Source organism: Salmo trutta, chromosome 17, assembly GCF_901001165.1.
Source record: "Salmo trutta chromosome 17, fSalTru1.1, whole genome shotgun sequence".
In the NCBI taxonomy this organism is placed as follows: Eukaryota; Metazoa; Chordata; class Actinopteri; order Salmoniformes; family Salmonidae; genus Salmo; species Salmo trutta.
In genome coordinates, this window is record NC_042973.1 from 29918722 (window position 1) to 29936487 (window position 17766).

Sequence of the window (17766 nt, forward strand, 5' to 3'; positions counted from 1 at the left end):
CCTGTTCGATGTATGGGCTGTGACCGGCTGAGGCTGAGGGAATTTCCCTCTCTCACTCACAGTGGTTTACCACTGATACTACTTCACTTGCTCATAAATACTTAAAGTCTTCAGTACTCCAGGTTTAAAATGATTTCCCCAAAATTAAGTTTCTGAGCTTCGAGTAATCCATCATGGCAATTGCAATGCTTCCAGACAGGGTTTCTCTTTACCATTTTATTACATTAATACCTTTCCTCCTTGCTGGAAGGATCACTTTAAATTAATTATGAAACCATACACATTAAATTAGCCTTTTTAATCCAGAACCTAACACCAGTGTTTCCTAGCAAAAAGTGCTGTGTTCGTGTGCTACTCTTTCAAATAGCTGTGGCAGACAGGCCAATAAATACAGCCTGGTCTCAGTAGACGTAACATAGTCAACATCAATCCGGGACACTCAAATTAGTATGACATGTTACATTTGGTATGGTTACATAAGACCGAAGGTTACTTAAGGCAAAAATGAAAGTTGGGTGTTTGGTCGGGGTGGATGGATGGATGTATTAACGTGAACATCTAGCAACCCAAAAGCTGTGTGCTCTAATCTCATCACGGACAACTTTAGTATTTTAGCCAATTTGCAACTTTGCAACTGCTTGCTACTTTTTAGTTACTTAGCATGTTAGCTAACCCTTCCCCTAATCCTAACTCCTAACCCTAACCTTAACCCTAACCCCTAACCCCTAGTCTAGTGTCCCAAATATACATTTACTATGTTACGTCTAACCTTGAGTCCAAGTTGATAAATGGAGTAGATATGTGTTACACATGTAAACATATTGTTTCTTTGGCTATTTACCACTGAACAAGTTTCAAATGTTATTAGTCGTATATACAGGATACACATGGTATAGCCCGTCCAACTAAATGCTTACTTGCAGGTTTCTTCTCTACAATGCAACCACAATAAGAAATAATAACAGATACGAATACGAACATAAAGTAAATGGTTCAGTAGAATATAATATTTTTTATAGCATAAGTATAAAACAGGAAGGCACAATTTATAGTCCAATATTTACACATGTTTTCGGGATGGGCGGATTGGGGGGCATGTGTTTAAATTGTGCAGTATTTAGCAATAATAATAAAAGTCTGGTTGCAACAGTTGTAATGTGTGTGTTGCATGTTTAGCGTGTGTGTGTGCATGCGTGTGCGCTTGAGTGAGTGCATGTGTGTTAAAGTGCAGAGAGGCAGTGCAGGTGGTCAGTCCAGTTCAAGCGTTCAGCAGTCTGATGGCTTGTAAATAAAACTGTTTCTGAGCCTGTTGGTATCAGACCTCATGCTCCGATACCGTCTGCTCGACGGTAAGGGAATGAACAGCTCGTGGGTGGGGTCCTTGATGATGCTTCGGGCCTTCCTCAGGCAACGTTTCAAGTAGATGTCCTGGATGAGTGGGAGCACGGTCCCAGTGATGTACTGGGCCATCTTCACTTGGGCCTGGAAATTCCCGTACCAGACCGTGATGCAACCGGTCAGGACGCTTTCGATGGTGCAGCGGTAGTATTTGGAGAGGACCCGGGGTGGCATGCTGAATTTCTTTAGCCGCCTTAGGAAGTAGAGACGCTGTTGCACCCTCTTGACGAGAGTGGTGGTGTTGTTGGTCCATGACAAGTCCTCGGTGATGTGGACACTTAAAACTGCTGACTCTCTCTACTGCAGTCCCGTTGATGTGGATCGGAGTGTGTTCCCTCCTCTGCTTCCAGAAGTCAACAATCAACTCCTTTGTTTTGCTGATGTTGAGGAAGAGGTTGTTGTCCTGGCACTACATTGCCAGTTCACTTACCTCCTCCCTATAGGCTGACTTGTCCTTGTTGGTTATCAGTGCTACAACCGTTGTGTCGTCAGCAAACTTGATGATGGAGTTGATGGAGTGTCGTTCAAAGGAACACAGTCATAGGTGAACAGGGAGTTCAGCAGAGGGCTGAGGACACACCCCTGAGGGTCCCCTGTGTTAAGAGTCGTTGTTGCCAATCCTCAAAGCCTGTGGTCTGCCCATCAGGAAGTCCAGAATCCAGTTGCAGAAATTGGTGTCCAGACCCAGGGCTCTGAGCTTGGTGTCAGGCTTGAAGGGAACAATAGTGTTGAATGTTGAACTGTAGTTAATGAACAACATTCTCACATAGGTGTTCTCCGTTCATCTAGGGTTTTTGGTTGGAGTACAGAATGTCCGGATTGTTATTGTGGGTACAACACCATCAACACATTTCCTACTGATGCCTGTGACTGACATTGTATATTCCTCAATATTTGATGGATAAGTCCTGATTGAAACATGTTTCAGTATTCTCAAAACAGTATTCTCAAAACAGTCCTGCAGCATTGAGTCACACATGTAACGTGAGATACTGTCCCTACTGGCCAATGAATGTATTTTCTGCTATCACATAGAAGCCTCCTCTAATTCCCTGTCATCTCCAGTGTTGAGCTCCTAATCTGTTGGCATGGCTTGGATCAGAGTGACTGGCAGTGGTGCAGTGGGCAGCAGCGTGTGCCAGTTAGGCCCTGGGAGTGCTCATTGACACAGCATGGCCCTGCTCCAACCCCCAGCCCCTCTGCTGATCTTGGCACCAGGTGGACAGGATATCCAGTCCTCCACCGGAGGTCCAGCTGTAGCCGCAAACTGGCTCATCTCACTGGGCCTCTCTCACTCTCTCGCTCTGGCTCCCCTTCCCCCTCTCTCTCTTTTCTCTCTCTACCCCTCTCTGCACAGCCCCAGTGCCTTCAAAAATAACTGCCACTCTGTCTGTTTGCCTGTTCTGTCCTGGAGCCTGGAAGTAGAATCTTTCTTCCTCTCTTGTGCTAAAAGACGGACATTGGCAATGGGATTTCTTCACTCGGGGACAGGTGACAATGACAAAGTGCTGTTTCTCAGAGGACATGCATCTTTCACTGTCTGCCCCTAAGAAGCTCTCTCACTGGAAATATCAGAGTAGTTTTGTCTGTGTAAAATACAGAGTAGTGACAGGGAGGGAAAGCCCTGTCTGCCTCGCACAGATCTGCCATTATTTATTGACCATAAATCTCTGGGAGCCTGTCTCCGTCCTAGCATCTGGTAGGAGGGACACAGAGGAGAGGTTGGATATAAGGTAGACACAATGTATCCAGACAAAGGCCTAGCTCTCCTGGGAAATGCCACTCTTATCTGCACACTGATGGAAATGCATGGCCATTTAGATTTTAGAGGGAGGGGGGTCACTGGAGTCTACTGTCAGATCAATGGGGAATGGATGGCAGTGTGCATGAATGACTGACATAGGGGTCATGAGATGTAAAGGTGATATTACGGATCCGACCCACACCCTGTTACCACCTACTCCATCCCTGTCAGAAGAGAGAGAAAAAGAAAAACCCAGTAGTGTGTGAATATTGTCATGGAAATCAGATGAAGCCATCATCATCCTGAGAGCAGTCATATTTTTGGCTGTGAATGAGGAGAGATGAGGAGGTGGTCTGTGGCCTCCAGATGGTGTGGATACAGCCCCACTGAAGCCCTCTGAGAGCCACAAGATGAGGTCACACAGCCAGCCAGCATGAAGGTGGCTGGAACACAACACAACAGAACAGTCTGCTCCCAGAGGGATGAGGCACACTGAGCACAGAGATCTGGCTTGGAAATATCTGTATATCTCTAATTAAAGAGATCATAGAAAGTTTGAGTTCTATGGCTTCAACATACTGCTCAGCTCTCAAAACTGCCAAATACATCTTGTTTGTAAAGCTGAGTAAATATGGCCATGTGGTGAGTGGTGCCACAAGGCAAACACAATTGCTGTGTGATTCTAGAGCACTAACTTCTCACACTGTTGTTTGAGTTTAGATTAAACTTTAGTTGGTCAATTCAACAAATGCTCAGACAAACATTGTCACAAATCAGTAGTATGTGTGTGTGGATGTGTAATATTGTGTTATTTGTGCCTGATTGGAACTGTGCCCTATGCTGACTCAGAGTATAACACCAAGTAGAAAGCACTTCTCAATGACTCCACTGTACTGCACTGTACTGTACTGTACTGTCTGTCATAGAGCAGAGGTAGGCAACTAGATTCAGCCTCCAGACGATTCTTTTTTGTAATGTTTGTTTTTAAACAAAAACATACATAGACAAAAACAATAGTCCACTTAACATTTCCATACATTTCCACATATATTAATGAAATCACAGGTGCTCAGACCCACATGTTCCCACCGTATCCACACCCAGTGTTGTTTCTAATGCTTGTAAATCTCTGCCCCATATGACTTCATATTGTGTTACGTTGTTTCTGTCTGTAGACAGGTTTTTGTTCAATATTTAAATCATGTCAGAGCAGATGGTCAGGGGAACAGAACATAATTATCATTTGAACACTGCAAATTGACTACAACAAAGCCCAATAAGAGATTGTATTTGAAAATAGCAATAATTTCATACCTTGATTACATTGAGGCATGATCACAGATGTCTTTTTTTAATTAGTGGGAATACTTGGGAACAGACTTCCTAAATTTTGCAAAATTCCTGACAATTTGAACGTTTTTTTTTTACCTAATGTATATGTAATTTTTTTACGAAAAACTTTGAGGGGGCAAAGAAAATCACTTGCAAGCCGGTTTTGGCCCACGGGCCGTCTGTTGCCGGCCCCTGACATAGAGGTTTGAAAGAGAACTAATAAATTTGAATACATGTCATTCTCTGATTTGCATTTAATGACATTCTCCTTTGTCTCTGCGTTCCACCCCCTCCTCTCTGTCTCTCTGGTGCCAGGTCTAACTGGCTGAAGCCGTGCTGTGGGCGGAGGGCAGCCCCGTGGCAGGTGTGTCTGCTGAGCGCTGGCTTTAACTGTTTCCTGGTGGCCTGTGTCATCCTGGTGGTGGTGCTGCTGTGTCTGGAGCTGCTCATCGACACCAAGCTCCTGCAGTGTGAGTGACCCTGGAACTGTCTCTGTATTAGAACATGGATCTTCTGGACTTGTTTTCATGCAATGACAATTTAAAAGGGCTAACTTGTGATAGACTTCTGCAACTTAAACTGTCACAAAAATTGTGATGGAAGATATACAAAATGTGATTTGACCCCTAGTGAAGTTAAAACATACAACACAGCTGTGGTAAAGTATGTTGGAAAATACAATAATGCACATCTGCTGTTATGGATGTAGATAACATTGGCCCTAGGCCTGTTGTATAATACTGTTTGATAATGCAGTGGCAGTGACAGGTCCAGGACCTGGGACTTTGATCTCTCCTCTCTATAAAAACAGTATAATGCAGTGACAGTGACAGGTCCAGGACCTGGGGCTGTGATCTCTCCTCTCTATGATATCAGCCTCATTAGTAAGCACAGTGTCAGGTGGTCTAATGCCACTGTGACCTGTCTCACATGGAGATGACCTCATCTGCATCCTCTGGCTCTGGGGAGGAAGGTGTCCTCATCTATCATGTGGATAAGGTCAGGAGTCATCACCTCTATGGTGTCACAAGCTCTATGAAGGATGATACTGTAGGGCCTCCGTCATGTCAATATGGATGTATTTTAATGCATTCAAGTCTTTACAAGTCCCTGGAGGCAGATTTAAGAGACGGGACAGTTGGGAGGGAAAGATAAATGAATGGGGTGATTAAGGTTGTCTGTCTGCTGGGTGAATGTACGGAGAGAGGGAGGGATGGAGGAAGATGAATGGACTGATGGACAGATCAGTGAACACAGCAAACAAAGACAGATGGGAAGGGAGGTGGCGTGTGAAGAGGAAGAGGAATGCTGTAGTTGACAGCCAAATGCAGTATGATGCTGGCCACAATTAGGCGGATGAATAGACAGGCATTCAGACAAACCTGTGCGTGTGCGCGTGTGTGTGAATGTATGTGCCCTTGCCTGTATGTCTGTGATTGTGTGTCCGTCTCCAGTATTTAACTAAGTATCTGAATCTCTAAATGTTGTCTATTCTGTGCTGTCTTCATAGTTAACAACGCGTTGCAGTTTGCCATCATTATCCACTGGATCAGCCTGGTCATTCTGTCTGTGTTCTTTGCTGAGGTGAGCCCCTCTCCCTTCTCTCTCTCCCACAGTGGCAGCAGGCTCACTTACAGCTGATGCAGCCAAGGGTTGATTTAATGCTATAGTGTGCAGTATGAGACATCGGTGAGCTAGAGAGGTGCAGTGGTGTATCCTGATTACGACACCCTATTAAAGCCTGCCCTTTCCCTCATCAACACATTATCGACTTATTAGGGTTTTGTGAGATCCAGCAAGGTCTAAGCAAGTAATTTATTCATTAAAAAAAACAAAAAGGGAAAAACAGCTAAGTTCCAGTAATTTTACACATTTTGCCAATGGACAGAAGAAAAATCGGTCAAATGTAAGAACAGTAGCTATTTATTTTGCTCCTCATGTTTGTTCACTGCATTACAGCCTCCTCTCTCTCACTCATTCCGATACAATTTCCCTTCACAACTTGCTTTGAGTGTTGGTTCCTCTTGATATATTGTCGATCCTCAACACAATCCCTTTATGTCAAATGCAGATAGAGCTTTTCTGCTGCACCCTAGATTTGAACTAACTTCAGAGACTCAGGTAAATCGTATTGATTACCGTTTCCTCAGACATAGCAGCACTTATCTTAGTTATTCTCTGTTCATCAGTCTGCTGCTCCATTTGGTCGAGAGATGTGTTTTAGTTATCAATGAAAGCTAACCCTTAGTGATTCATGTAACTATTGGATGTGGCAGGGCAGCTTCATCTCAGGTGAAACCCTGAATCTGTGAAAAGAAGAGAAAAAGAAGAGAAACATGGAAAAAGTGAGGAAAGAGAGGAGAGTAGTGCAGTAGCTTTCTGCAGCCCCTGCTGAGTCAGCTCTAGCTAGTGCAGGGTGCTGTGTGCATCTCTAATTGTTTGGATGAAATCCGACCGCTGTGGTAGTGAACTGGATTCATATAATGTCATTGATGAATTACCTGTGGATAGATGAAAGAAAACTGAATCACAACTGCAATTCAGTTTTGCTGAGACATTAAGATTTTTAGGGGGATGTTTACAACTAAAGGAAATATGAATTATATCGCTATGGTTCTCTCCCCCACTCTTTCCATCTCCTTTTTTCCCTACCTCTCCCTCCCCCTCTTTCTTTCCCTCCCTCTCTCAGACGGTGTTCAGGATTGTGGTGCTGGGGATCTGGGATTACATTGAGAACAAAGTGGAGGTAAGCTCCCTGGGGGGCCATTAGTCCTGAGGTGGGGCTCTGAACACCCCACCATTTCCACTGCAATGTCATTCTCCCAATGTCAGACCTCAGCCTGGAAACCACCCACAGACCTGGAGGAACGAACTGTAGTAGAACACTCACTGACACTGGCAGATGTTCATGTTTTTTCATTCATAATTTGTTCAAAAAAAGGAAGTCTCCATTGTCTGCTTGCTAATATTCTTTGTGTGTGTGTGTGTGCATGTGCGTGTGTGCGTGTGTGTGTGTGTGTGTGTGTGTGTGTGTGTAGGTGTTTGATGGTGCAGTCATAGTGCTGTCGCTGGCCCCCATGGTGGCCTCAACGGTGGCCAACGGCCCCAGCAGCCCCTGGGACGCCATTGGCCTCATCATCACCCTGCGCATCTGGAGGATCAAGAGAATAATCGACGGTGAGGCTGGGAGGACCACAGGGGGTGGAGGGGGTATTGGGTGCAGTCTCCTCTGTATCATGTCCTTTACTGTCAGGTTGCAGAGATGCAGCAATAATATTTCTGCAGCTCCACCCCAATGGATGACATCATTATCCCAACTTGCTTTGAACTGAGCTTTACAGAGCATTTTTTGCCATGCTTATTACAAACTGCAATCAATACTTGCTTTCCAACACAATGACAAATACATACATAATCTGCTACAGATACACACGTTGTACTGACTCTAAATGGATTATTTTACAAGAATGTTACGCCCTCTTGTGGTGGTTCTGTGTTCGGCTAATGATTAACACAAATACATTCGGGCAACCCCATGCTTCAACCTGTGTATTTATAGCCACTATGCTGCATCAGTTGGGCTACAGGTGATAATGCTTATTGAAAAATAACACACCAGCCTGATAATATGGACCAATATGTTGTTAGGCAAAATATTTATTTTTTATTTTTTTGGGGGGGGGTTATATTTTAATGGTGTCACCATAATTTTATTTTCATTATTTTGCAGTAGAAAAGTCACCAGGGCTGCGTTCAGTACGATAAAGTGTAATGCAAATGGTGCCTTTCTGAACGACCAGTTGAAAAACAGGGAGGGGTTGGGTTATGGGTTCAAAATGCACCGCTGCCCTTCAAATACGTCAGTCATTGCTTCAAGCCACACCCCGCCACACCCACCAAATGGAGCAAACGTAGGCTACCTCAAAGCCTGTTCAAATCAAATCAAATGGGGCCTACTACAGATATATAAAATAAAGGTGTGTCAGTGTGAATGCGTTTACCCCTACATAGCAGTCTGTCCTGTGTTCTGTCCCAGCCTACGTGCTGCAGGTGAAGGTGGAGATGGAGATGGAGATGCAGCAGTATGAGAAGGCCAAGGCTGTCAGGGAGGAGCAGCTGGAGAGACTCACCCAGATCTGCCAGGAGCAGGCAGTATGTTCAAACACCTACCGACTGACCCTGCCTGTCATACACATCTCCAACCAGCAGAAGGCAGCAACTTGCCAAGAATGAAAAGACATTCACTTCCAATACCTTTTGTATAGATTTGAGAAAACAAAACACATTCAAATCCAAACATTTATGTGCGGAATAACCAAACCTTTAATCTGACAAACACTGAGTAGGGTCACACTGACCCTTGAACACATAAATACATTACATATCCCTAGGAGGAGCTAGTATCAGGTTCTGTATTCAGTCAATGTGTCACAACGTTCCTGTTATTCCCATCCTGGGGTTTACATTCAGAAAAAGGATCCAGTCACATTTGTACACATATGTAATATAGCAAAGCTTGACTGTCATTGTACAGCACTGCTGGGTCATGTTGACTGAAGAGGGCATTCGATGCATTGGAAAAGTAATCAGGCCCCTTGACTTTTTCCACATTTTGTTGCGTTAAAGCCTTATTCTAAAATAGATGAAATTGTTTTTTTCCCTCACCAATCTACACACAATACCCCATAATCACAAAGCAAAAACAGGTTTGTAGAAATTTTAGCAAATTTATTAAAAAAATACATTTTAAAAAGGAAATATCACATTTACATAAGTATTCAGACCCTTTACTCAGTACTTTGTTGAAGCACCCTTGGCAGCTATTACAGCCTTGAGTCTTCTTGGGTATGACGCTACAAGCTTGGCACACCTGTATTTGGGGAGTTTCTCCCATTCTTCTCTGCATATCGTCTCAAGCTCTGTCAGGTTGGATGGGGAGCGTCGCTGAACATCTATTTTCAGGTCTCTACAGAGATGTTCGATCTGGTTCAAGTCCGGGTTCTGGCTGGGCCACTCAAGGACATTCAGAGACTTGTCCCCGAAGCCACTCCTGGGTTGTCTTGCATGTGTGCTTAGGGTCATTGTGCCGTCGGAAGGTGAACCTTCGCCCCAGTCTGAGGTCCTGAGCGGTCTGGAGCAGGTTTTCATCAAGTATCTCGCTGTACTTTGCTCCGTTCATCTTTCCCTCAATCCTGTCTCCAGGCCCTGACAATGAAAAAACATCTCCACAGCATGATGCTGCCACCACCATGCTTAGCCGTAGGGATTGTGCCAGGTTTCCTCCAGATGTGACACTTGGCATTCAGGCCAAAGAGTTCAATCTCTGAGAGTCCAGGCTTTTTTTCACAAACTCCACGTGGGCTGTCATGTGCCTTTTACTGAAGAGTGGCTTCAGTCTGGCCACTCTACCATAAAAGCCTGATTGGTGGAGTGCTGCAGAGATGATTGTCCTTGTGGAAGGTTCTCCCATCTCCACAGAGGAACTCTGGAGCTCTGTCAGAGAGACCATCGGGTTCTTGGTCACCTTCCTGACCAAGGCCCTTCTCCCCCGGTTGCTCAGTTTGGCTGGGCAGCCAGCTCTAGGAAGAGTCTTGCTGGTTCCAAACTTCTTCCATTTAAGAAAGATAGATGCCACGGTGTTCTTGAGAACCTTCAATGCTGCAGAAATGTTTTTGTACCCTTCCGTAGATCTGTGCCTCAACACAATCCTGTCTCGTAGCTCTACGGGTTATTCCTTCGACCTCATGGCTTAGTTTTTGCTTTGACATGCACTGCTAACTGTGGGACCTTACATAGACAGGCATTTGCCTTTCCAAATCATGTCCAATCACAGGTGGACTCCAATCAAGTTGTAGAAACATCTCAAGGATGATGAATGGAAACAGGATGCACCTGAGCTCAATTTCTTTTTGCAAAGCCTCTGAATACTTATGTAAATAAGATATTTCTGTTGTTTTATTATAAATTAGCAAAAAAATTCTAAGAACCTGTTTTCCCTTCGTCATTTTGGGTTATTGTGTGTAGATTGATGAGGATTTTTATTTATTTAATCCATTTTAGAATAAAGTTGTAACGTAACAAAATTTTGAAAAAGTCAAGGGGTCTGAATACTTTCCGAATGCACTGTATATGTAATGTATGTGTTCAAAGATCAGTGTGACACAACCCAGGGTTTGTCAATAAAGCCAACACAGTTAAGTAAGAGACCAGGTGTGTAGCTAGTTGATTAAGTACAGTGGGTGGCCTTTAGCATGGTGGATGGATATGAGAGCCAGAGCTCTTAAAGTTTAGGTGTTTCTGTGTAAGGATAACACATGTACTGTATGCATCTCTCTCTCTCTCTCTCTCTCCCTCTCTCTCTCTCTCTCTCTCTCTCTCTCTCTCTCTCTCTCTCTCTCTCTCTCTCTCTCTCTCTCTCTCTCTCTCTCTCTCAGTTTGAGATCAGGCAGCTGCGGGCCCATCTGGCTCAGCAGGATTTGGACCTGGTAGCAGAGCGAGAGGCTGCCATGCAGATTCACCATGTGTGGGGCAAGCAGTGCAGTATCTTTCAGGAGGTGGACGGCCTAGCCCCTAGGGGCCCCGAGCAGCGCAGCCAGGCTAAAGCCAGGGAGGCAGCAGGCCCTGGAGGTACCACACCCTGATCCTATACCCACACCACTTGCTGTAGTATTACTTCAGAGCACAGCAGATTGCCTCATTGAGATAGAATCCTATGAGACTGTTTTCTCTCTATGGATTGCCTGCTGGCTGTGGTTTCTAACCAAAGAGGGTCTCTCTTGAAGCCAGGGAAATAGATAGATGCTCTTGCCATGTCAGATCAGATTTTCCAAGCAAAGTGGTTGAATGAACAGAGTGCTCTGTGCTTTGGGTCATGTAGTTGTTTTACAGAGTGGTCGAAAATATGTGCTCAGTTCACCTTGAAACCAAAGAAATATATAAACATCTAACAAACCTCACCATATTCCAGGGAGGATAGAATTGTAGTTGTAGAGTACTGTACAAATCAAATCAAACTTTATTTGTCACATGTGCCGAGTACAAGTGTAGACCTTTACAGTGAAATGCTTACTTACAAGCCCTTAACTAACAATGCAGTTTTAAGAAAAATATGCATTAAGTAAAAAATAGATAAGTAAAAAATAAGAAATAAAAGTAACAAATAATTAAAGAGCGACAGTAAAATAACAATAGCGAGACTATATACAGGGGGTACCGGAACAGAGCCAATGTGTGGGGGCAACGGTTAGTCGAGGTAATTGAGGTAATATGTTATGTACATGTAGGTAGAGTTATTAAAGTGACTATGCATAGATAATAAACAGAAAATAGCAGCAATGTAAAAGGGGGGGGGGGCAATGCAAATAGTCTGGGTAGCCATTTGATTAGCTGTTCGGGAGTCTTATGGCTTGGGGGTAGAAGCTGTTGAGAAGCCTTTTGGTCCTAGACTTGGCGCTCCGGTACCACTTTCCGTGCGGTAGCAGAGTGAACAGTCTATGACTAGGGTGGCTGGATTCTTAGGGCCTTCCTCTGACACCGCCTGGTATAGAGGTCCTGGATGGCAGGAAGCTTGCCCCCAGTGATGTACTGGGCCATACGCATTACCCTCTGTAGTGCCTTGTGGTCGGAGGCCGAGCAGTTGCCATACCAGGCAGTGATGCAACCAGTCAGGATGCTCTCGATGGTGCAGCTGTAGAACTTTTTGAGGATCTGAGGACCCATGCCAAATCTTTTCAGTCTCCTGAGGGGCAATAGGTTTTGTCGTGCTCTCTTCACGACTGTCTTGGTGTACTTGGACTATGATAGTTTGTTGGTGATGTGGACACCAAGGAACTTGAAGCTCTCATCTCCACAACAGCCCAGTCGATGAGCATGGGGGCGTGCTCTGTCCTCCTTTCCTGTTGTCCACAATAATTTCCTGACTTGATGACGGAGAGGTTGTTGTCCTGGCACTACACAGCCAGGTCTCTGACCTCCTCCCTATAGGCTGTCTCATCATTGTCGGTGATCAGGCCTACCGCTGTTGTGTCATCAGCAAACTTAATGATGGTGTTGGACTCATGCCTGGCCATGCAATCATGAGTGAACAGGGAGTACAGGAGGGTACGGAGCATGTACCCCTGAGGGGCCCCTGTGTTGAGGATCAGCGTGGTGGATGTGTTGTGACCTACCGTCACCACCTGGGGGCGGCCTGTCAGGAAGTCCAGGATCCAGTTGCAGAGGGAGGTGTTTAGTCCCAGGATCCTTAGCTTAGTGATGAGATTTGAGGGCACTATGGTGTTGAATGCTAAGCTATTGCCAATGAATAGCATTCTCACATAGGTGTTCCTTTTGTCCAGGTGGTAAAGGGCAGCGTGGAGTGCAAATAGAGATTGAATGGTGTTGATGTGGGCCATGACTAGCCTTTCAAAGCACTTCATGGCTACAGATGTGAGTGCTACGGTTCGGTAGTCATTTAGGCAGGTTACCTTAGTGTTCTTGGGCACAGGAACTATGGTGGTCTGCTTGAAACATGTTGGTATTACAGACTCAGACAGGGAGAGGTTTAAAATGTCAGTGAAGACACTTGCCAGTTGGTCAGTGCATGCTCGGAGTACACATGCTGGTAATCCATCTGGCCCTGCGGCCTTGTGATTGTTGACCTGTTTAAAGGTCTTACTCACATCGGCTACGGAGAGTGTGATCACACAGTCGTCCGGAACAGCTGATGCTCTCATGCATGTTTCAGTGTTACTTGCCTCGAAGCAAGCAAGTTTGCAAGCCCTGCCACATCCGACGAGCGTCGGAGCCATTGTAGTACGATTCTATCTTAGTTCTGTATTGACGCTTTGCCTGTTTGATGGTTCGTCGGAGGGCATAGCGGGATTTCTTATAAGCTTCCGGGTTAGAATCCCGCTCCTTGAAAGCGGCAGCTCTAGCCTTTAGATCAGTGCGGATGTTGCCTGTAATCCATGGCTGGAGTATGTACATACAGTCACTGTGGGGACAATGTCATCGATGCACTTATTAATGAAGCCAGTGACTGATGTGGTATAATCCTCAATGCTGTCGTAAGAATCCCAGAACATATTCATGTCTGTGCTAGCAAAACAGGACTGTTTTGCTAGCACAGGAAAAGACTACAAGTAAAAGACTTGGAAATTCCGCTAGAACAACAGGCTGATAGAGGCCTAGCAGTGTGGGACCTCTGAGTCTGAGACATAAGTGCTATTGGAGTGCTGTTTAAATGAGTAGTGCTGTTTGAACAATATCCTCTGTGTAAATATACCTGTAAACAATACACCAAGAGATCGGTTTAATATGATGAGCCACTTTTGTATGAAGACTATGGCATCGAACTTAATCTGGAATTCAATCCGATCGCAGGCTAAAGGCATTGTTTCTTTTAAAGGAAATTCTGATTTACATATGCAGTGTGAATGGAAACTCCACGAATGTGGGAACATTGCCTTTAATAAAAGCCGAAATGCCCACGATCGGATTGAATCCCGGCCTTAGACTTAGAGATAATGAGGAGAACATCTATCTGATACTGTAAACCTACTGTTTGATTTCCATGTATCAGGAGACAGAGGGCAGGGTGACTGGCATGCTGGCATGGGGGTACTGAACTATTGTCAAAACATACTTCTTTAAAACACTCCAAGGAGCCATATACCTTTCAAAGGGTGACAGATCATAAGTTACAGGAGGTAGAGGAACAAAGCACTGTCAGTACTGTATTCTCAGAGCTCAAAACACAGAGCCCATTCCTTAAGTAAAGATCTAAATCACCATGCTTCTCTCTCTGCTATATATCACAGAGAGGTGTGTCAGACTACAGTATTTTAAGTGCTCATGTGTTATTAATCGCAGAGTGATTGTCTCTGCCGCTGCATTTTAGGCCAAGCATCGCCTTTCCTCTTGGGACAGTCTTAAAATAAATATTTGAAGAAGACGCAAATATAACCCATCTAACTATCTGGAGGGAACAGGGATGGCACTTAGAGGGAGGTAAACTGTGACAGGTCAGGCAAGCCAGCCACAGGCCCTGCTACCCACCACCTTACCACTGCTCACCTCTTCTCTGGTAATTCAGGTATAATGAGCATTATAAACCAGGTAGTTTGGGTCCTGGATGCTGATTGGCTGAAAGCCATGGTATATTTAAGCAATAAGGCACGAGGGGGTGTGGTATATGGCCAATATACCATGGCTAAGGGCTGTTCTTAAGCACGACGCTACATGGAGGGCCTGGACTCAGACCTTAGCTGTGGTATATTGGCCTTAAATCACAAACCCCCGAGGTGGCTTATTGCTTTTATAAACTGGTTACCAACGTAATTAGAGCAGTAAAAATGTAAATGTTTTGTCCTACCCGTGGTATAAGGTCTCATATACGACAGCTGTCAGCCAATCAGCATTCCGGGCTCAAACCACCCAGTTTATAACAGACAATATACCACGGGTATGATGCAAAATTACTTGTTTACTGTTCTAATTATGTTGGTAACCAGTGTATAATAGCAATAAGGCACCTCAAGGGGGTTGTGCTATATGGCCAATATACCACGGCTACCCACACACTCCGCGTTGAGTCGTACATAAGAACAGCCCTTAGCCGCGGTATGTTAGATATATACTGCACCTTCTCGGGCCTTATTGCTTAATTCTACCATAGTCTGACCGCATTCTATGTGTGGTGTCTAAATCATTCAAAACCACTGCTATCACCTACAATGGGTAGGACACAAAAAATCTGCAGCTCATCACTGAACTACAGCAGCATGCTTTTATGTTGGTGGTTGGTGCCATTACAGTTCATCATTCTGGTCAGAAATATCTGACTGATGCATGCTGGGAAACCTTTACACAACAAACACAGGAATAGATAAGGGTACCAAACATCCAACAAATTGTATTGTTTTAGAGAAAGAGTGCACATGTATTTCGTTTCTTATTTCTTTCAGATCATGTTGTTCAAGACGACATGAACAACTACATCAGTCAGTACTACAGTGAGGCAAGCAGTGGTAAGAATAAACAATACTTCCCACTCTGACACATTTGTTTCTGTCCTTTATTTCACAGTGAGTCAGCAGTATTGTGATGAGTCCAAAATGTTTTCTTGTAGATATTGGAATCCCAGATCCAGCTCGTGTCATCACCGCAGCCATAGACATCCATCTTCCCAACAACCCCAGCCAGCAGCCCTCGTCTCTGGTGAGTGCAGATGCAGTGTCCAGCCGCCTGCAGCAGACAGGCGGCTCTGTGAGCGAGGTCTCCAACGCCACCATGTCCCACTCCAGCTTCAGCGCCCGCCAGCACAGCATCAGCAGCCACACCCTTGGCTCCACCACCGACTGCAGCTCCACCGTCCGCGAGGCTTCCACCTCCACAGACTCCTACAGTGGCCAGCGCTGTTACCCACCACCCTACTGCAGCCCCCTGGCCCTGGGCACACAGCCTGGCCCCAGAGGACACCCCAGCGCCGTGGTGCAGGAATTGCTCTCCTCGCTGTCTGAGGACTCTTGTCTGGGCCAGAAGGGCCTGGACCCTGTCAACCTCAAACTGCCCAGCCCTGCTGGCTCCACCAAGACCAGCCCTGAGCTGGAGCACAGGCTCAACATCTACAACAAGAGGAACCAGGAGAGCCGAGGAGGCTTCCACACGAAGCCCCTCATCCACCTGCAGGCCAGCGAGCCCTTCATGGAGGAGAAGTACAGGCTGTCTCAGGCAGATGCCCCCGTCAACCGTCTGCCTGAGACATAGGAAAGGGCTACAGGGGTACTGTAACTCTCAGACAGCACTGACTCACTCCTCAAAGACCCTCCTGAAACTCACTAACACTAAAGACATGCACTCAGAGGCCTCCTCCACTGGCATACAGCCATCCTCCTCATCGCCAAAAGCACCCTGGAACTGTGAATGGCGGCTCCGCCAGCAGCGCACATCTTCCATGGAGGACAATAAGGCAGTTTAGTGAACACGCAATGAACATTATCAGGAATTGACACAATAAATGAGTATATGAACAAGTCACCAAAAGAAACCAGCAATGGAGCATTAGCCCCAGCTAGGAGACAGCAGGGCTTTGCAGAAATGGGACTGGCTCTGATGCTTTTACAGTGCCTTCAGAAAGTATTTACACCTCTTGACTTTTTCCACATTTTGTTGCGTCATTGGCCTACACACAATACCCCATAATGTCAAAGTGGAATTCTGTTTTTAGACATTTTTACAAATGAATGACAAATGAAAAGCTAACATTTCTTGAGTCAATAAGTTTTCAACCTCTTTGTTATGGCAAGCTGAAATAAATTCAGGAGTAAAAATTGCTTAATAAGTTGCATGGACTCACTTTGTGTGCAACTATAGGTGTTTAACCAGATTTTTTAATGACTACCTCATCTCTGTACCCCACACATACAGATAATTGTAAGGTCCCGCAGTTGTACAGTAAATTTCAAACGGATTCAACCACAAAGACCAGGGAGGTTTTTCAATGCCTCGCAAAGAAGGGCACTTATTGGTAGATTGGTAAAAATAAAAAATAAGCAGATATTGAATATCCCTTTGAGCATGGTGAAGTTATAAATGATGCCAATGTTGACTTTAAAACAGAGTTTAATGGCTGTGATAGGAGAAAACTGAGGATGGATCAACAACATTGTAGTTACTCCACAATAATAATCTAAATGACAGAGTTAAAAGAATACTCTAAAACATACTCTAAAACAAATCAAATCAAATTTATTTATATAGCCCTTCGTATATCAGCTGAAATCTCAAAGTGCTGTACAGAAACCCAGCCTAAAACCCCAAACAGCAAGCAATGCATGTGAAAGAGGCACGGTGGCTAGGAAAAACTCCCTAGGAAAAACTCCCTAGAAAGGCCATAACCCTAGGAAGAAACCTAGAGAGGAACCAGGCTATGAGGGGTGGCCAGTCCTCTTCTGGCTGTGCCGGGTGGATATTATAACAGAACATGGTCAAGATGTTAAAATGTTCATAAATGACCAGCATGGTCAAATAATAATAATCATTGTAGTTGTCGAGGGTGCAACAAGCACGTCCGGTGAACAGGTCAGGGTTCCATAGCCGCAGGCAGAACAGTTGAAACTGGAGCAGCAGCATGGCCAGGTGGACTGGGGACAGCAAGGAGTCATCATGCCAGGTAGTCCCGAGGCATGGTCCTAAAACAAACATTCTGTTAAGGCACTAAAGTAAAACTGCAAGAAATGTGGCAAAGAAATTAACTTCATGTTCTGAACACAAAGCATTATGTTTGGGCCAAATATATCATCATCATCACT

General features: G+C 44.9%; 1 protein-coding gene across 2 annotated transcripts in view; it reads left to right on the forward strand.

Moving 5' to 3' along the window:
* The window catches only part of LOC115151997 (transmembrane protein 266), a 94316-nt gene extending 77676 nt beyond the window's left edge, over positions 1–16640 (forward strand). For both annotated transcript variants that reach the window (XM_029696415.1, XM_029696416.1), the window contains 8 exons: positions 4790–4944; positions 5985–6058; positions 7164–7220; positions 7513–7651; positions 8511–8626; positions 10909–11101; positions 15421–15483; positions 15585–16640. In XM_029696415.1, coding sequence (XP_029552275.1) covers positions 4790–4944; positions 5985–6058; positions 7164–7220; positions 7513–7651; positions 8511–8626; positions 10909–11101; positions 15421–15483; positions 15585–16222 — 1435 coding nt within the window. In that variant the 3' untranslated portion in view covers positions 16223–16640. The remainder of the gene's footprint in view (positions 1–4789; positions 4945–5984; positions 6059–7163; positions 7221–7512; positions 7652–8510; positions 8627–10908; positions 11102–15420; positions 15484–15584) is intronic.
* The last annotated feature ends 1126 nt before the right edge of the window (positions 16641–17766 follow it).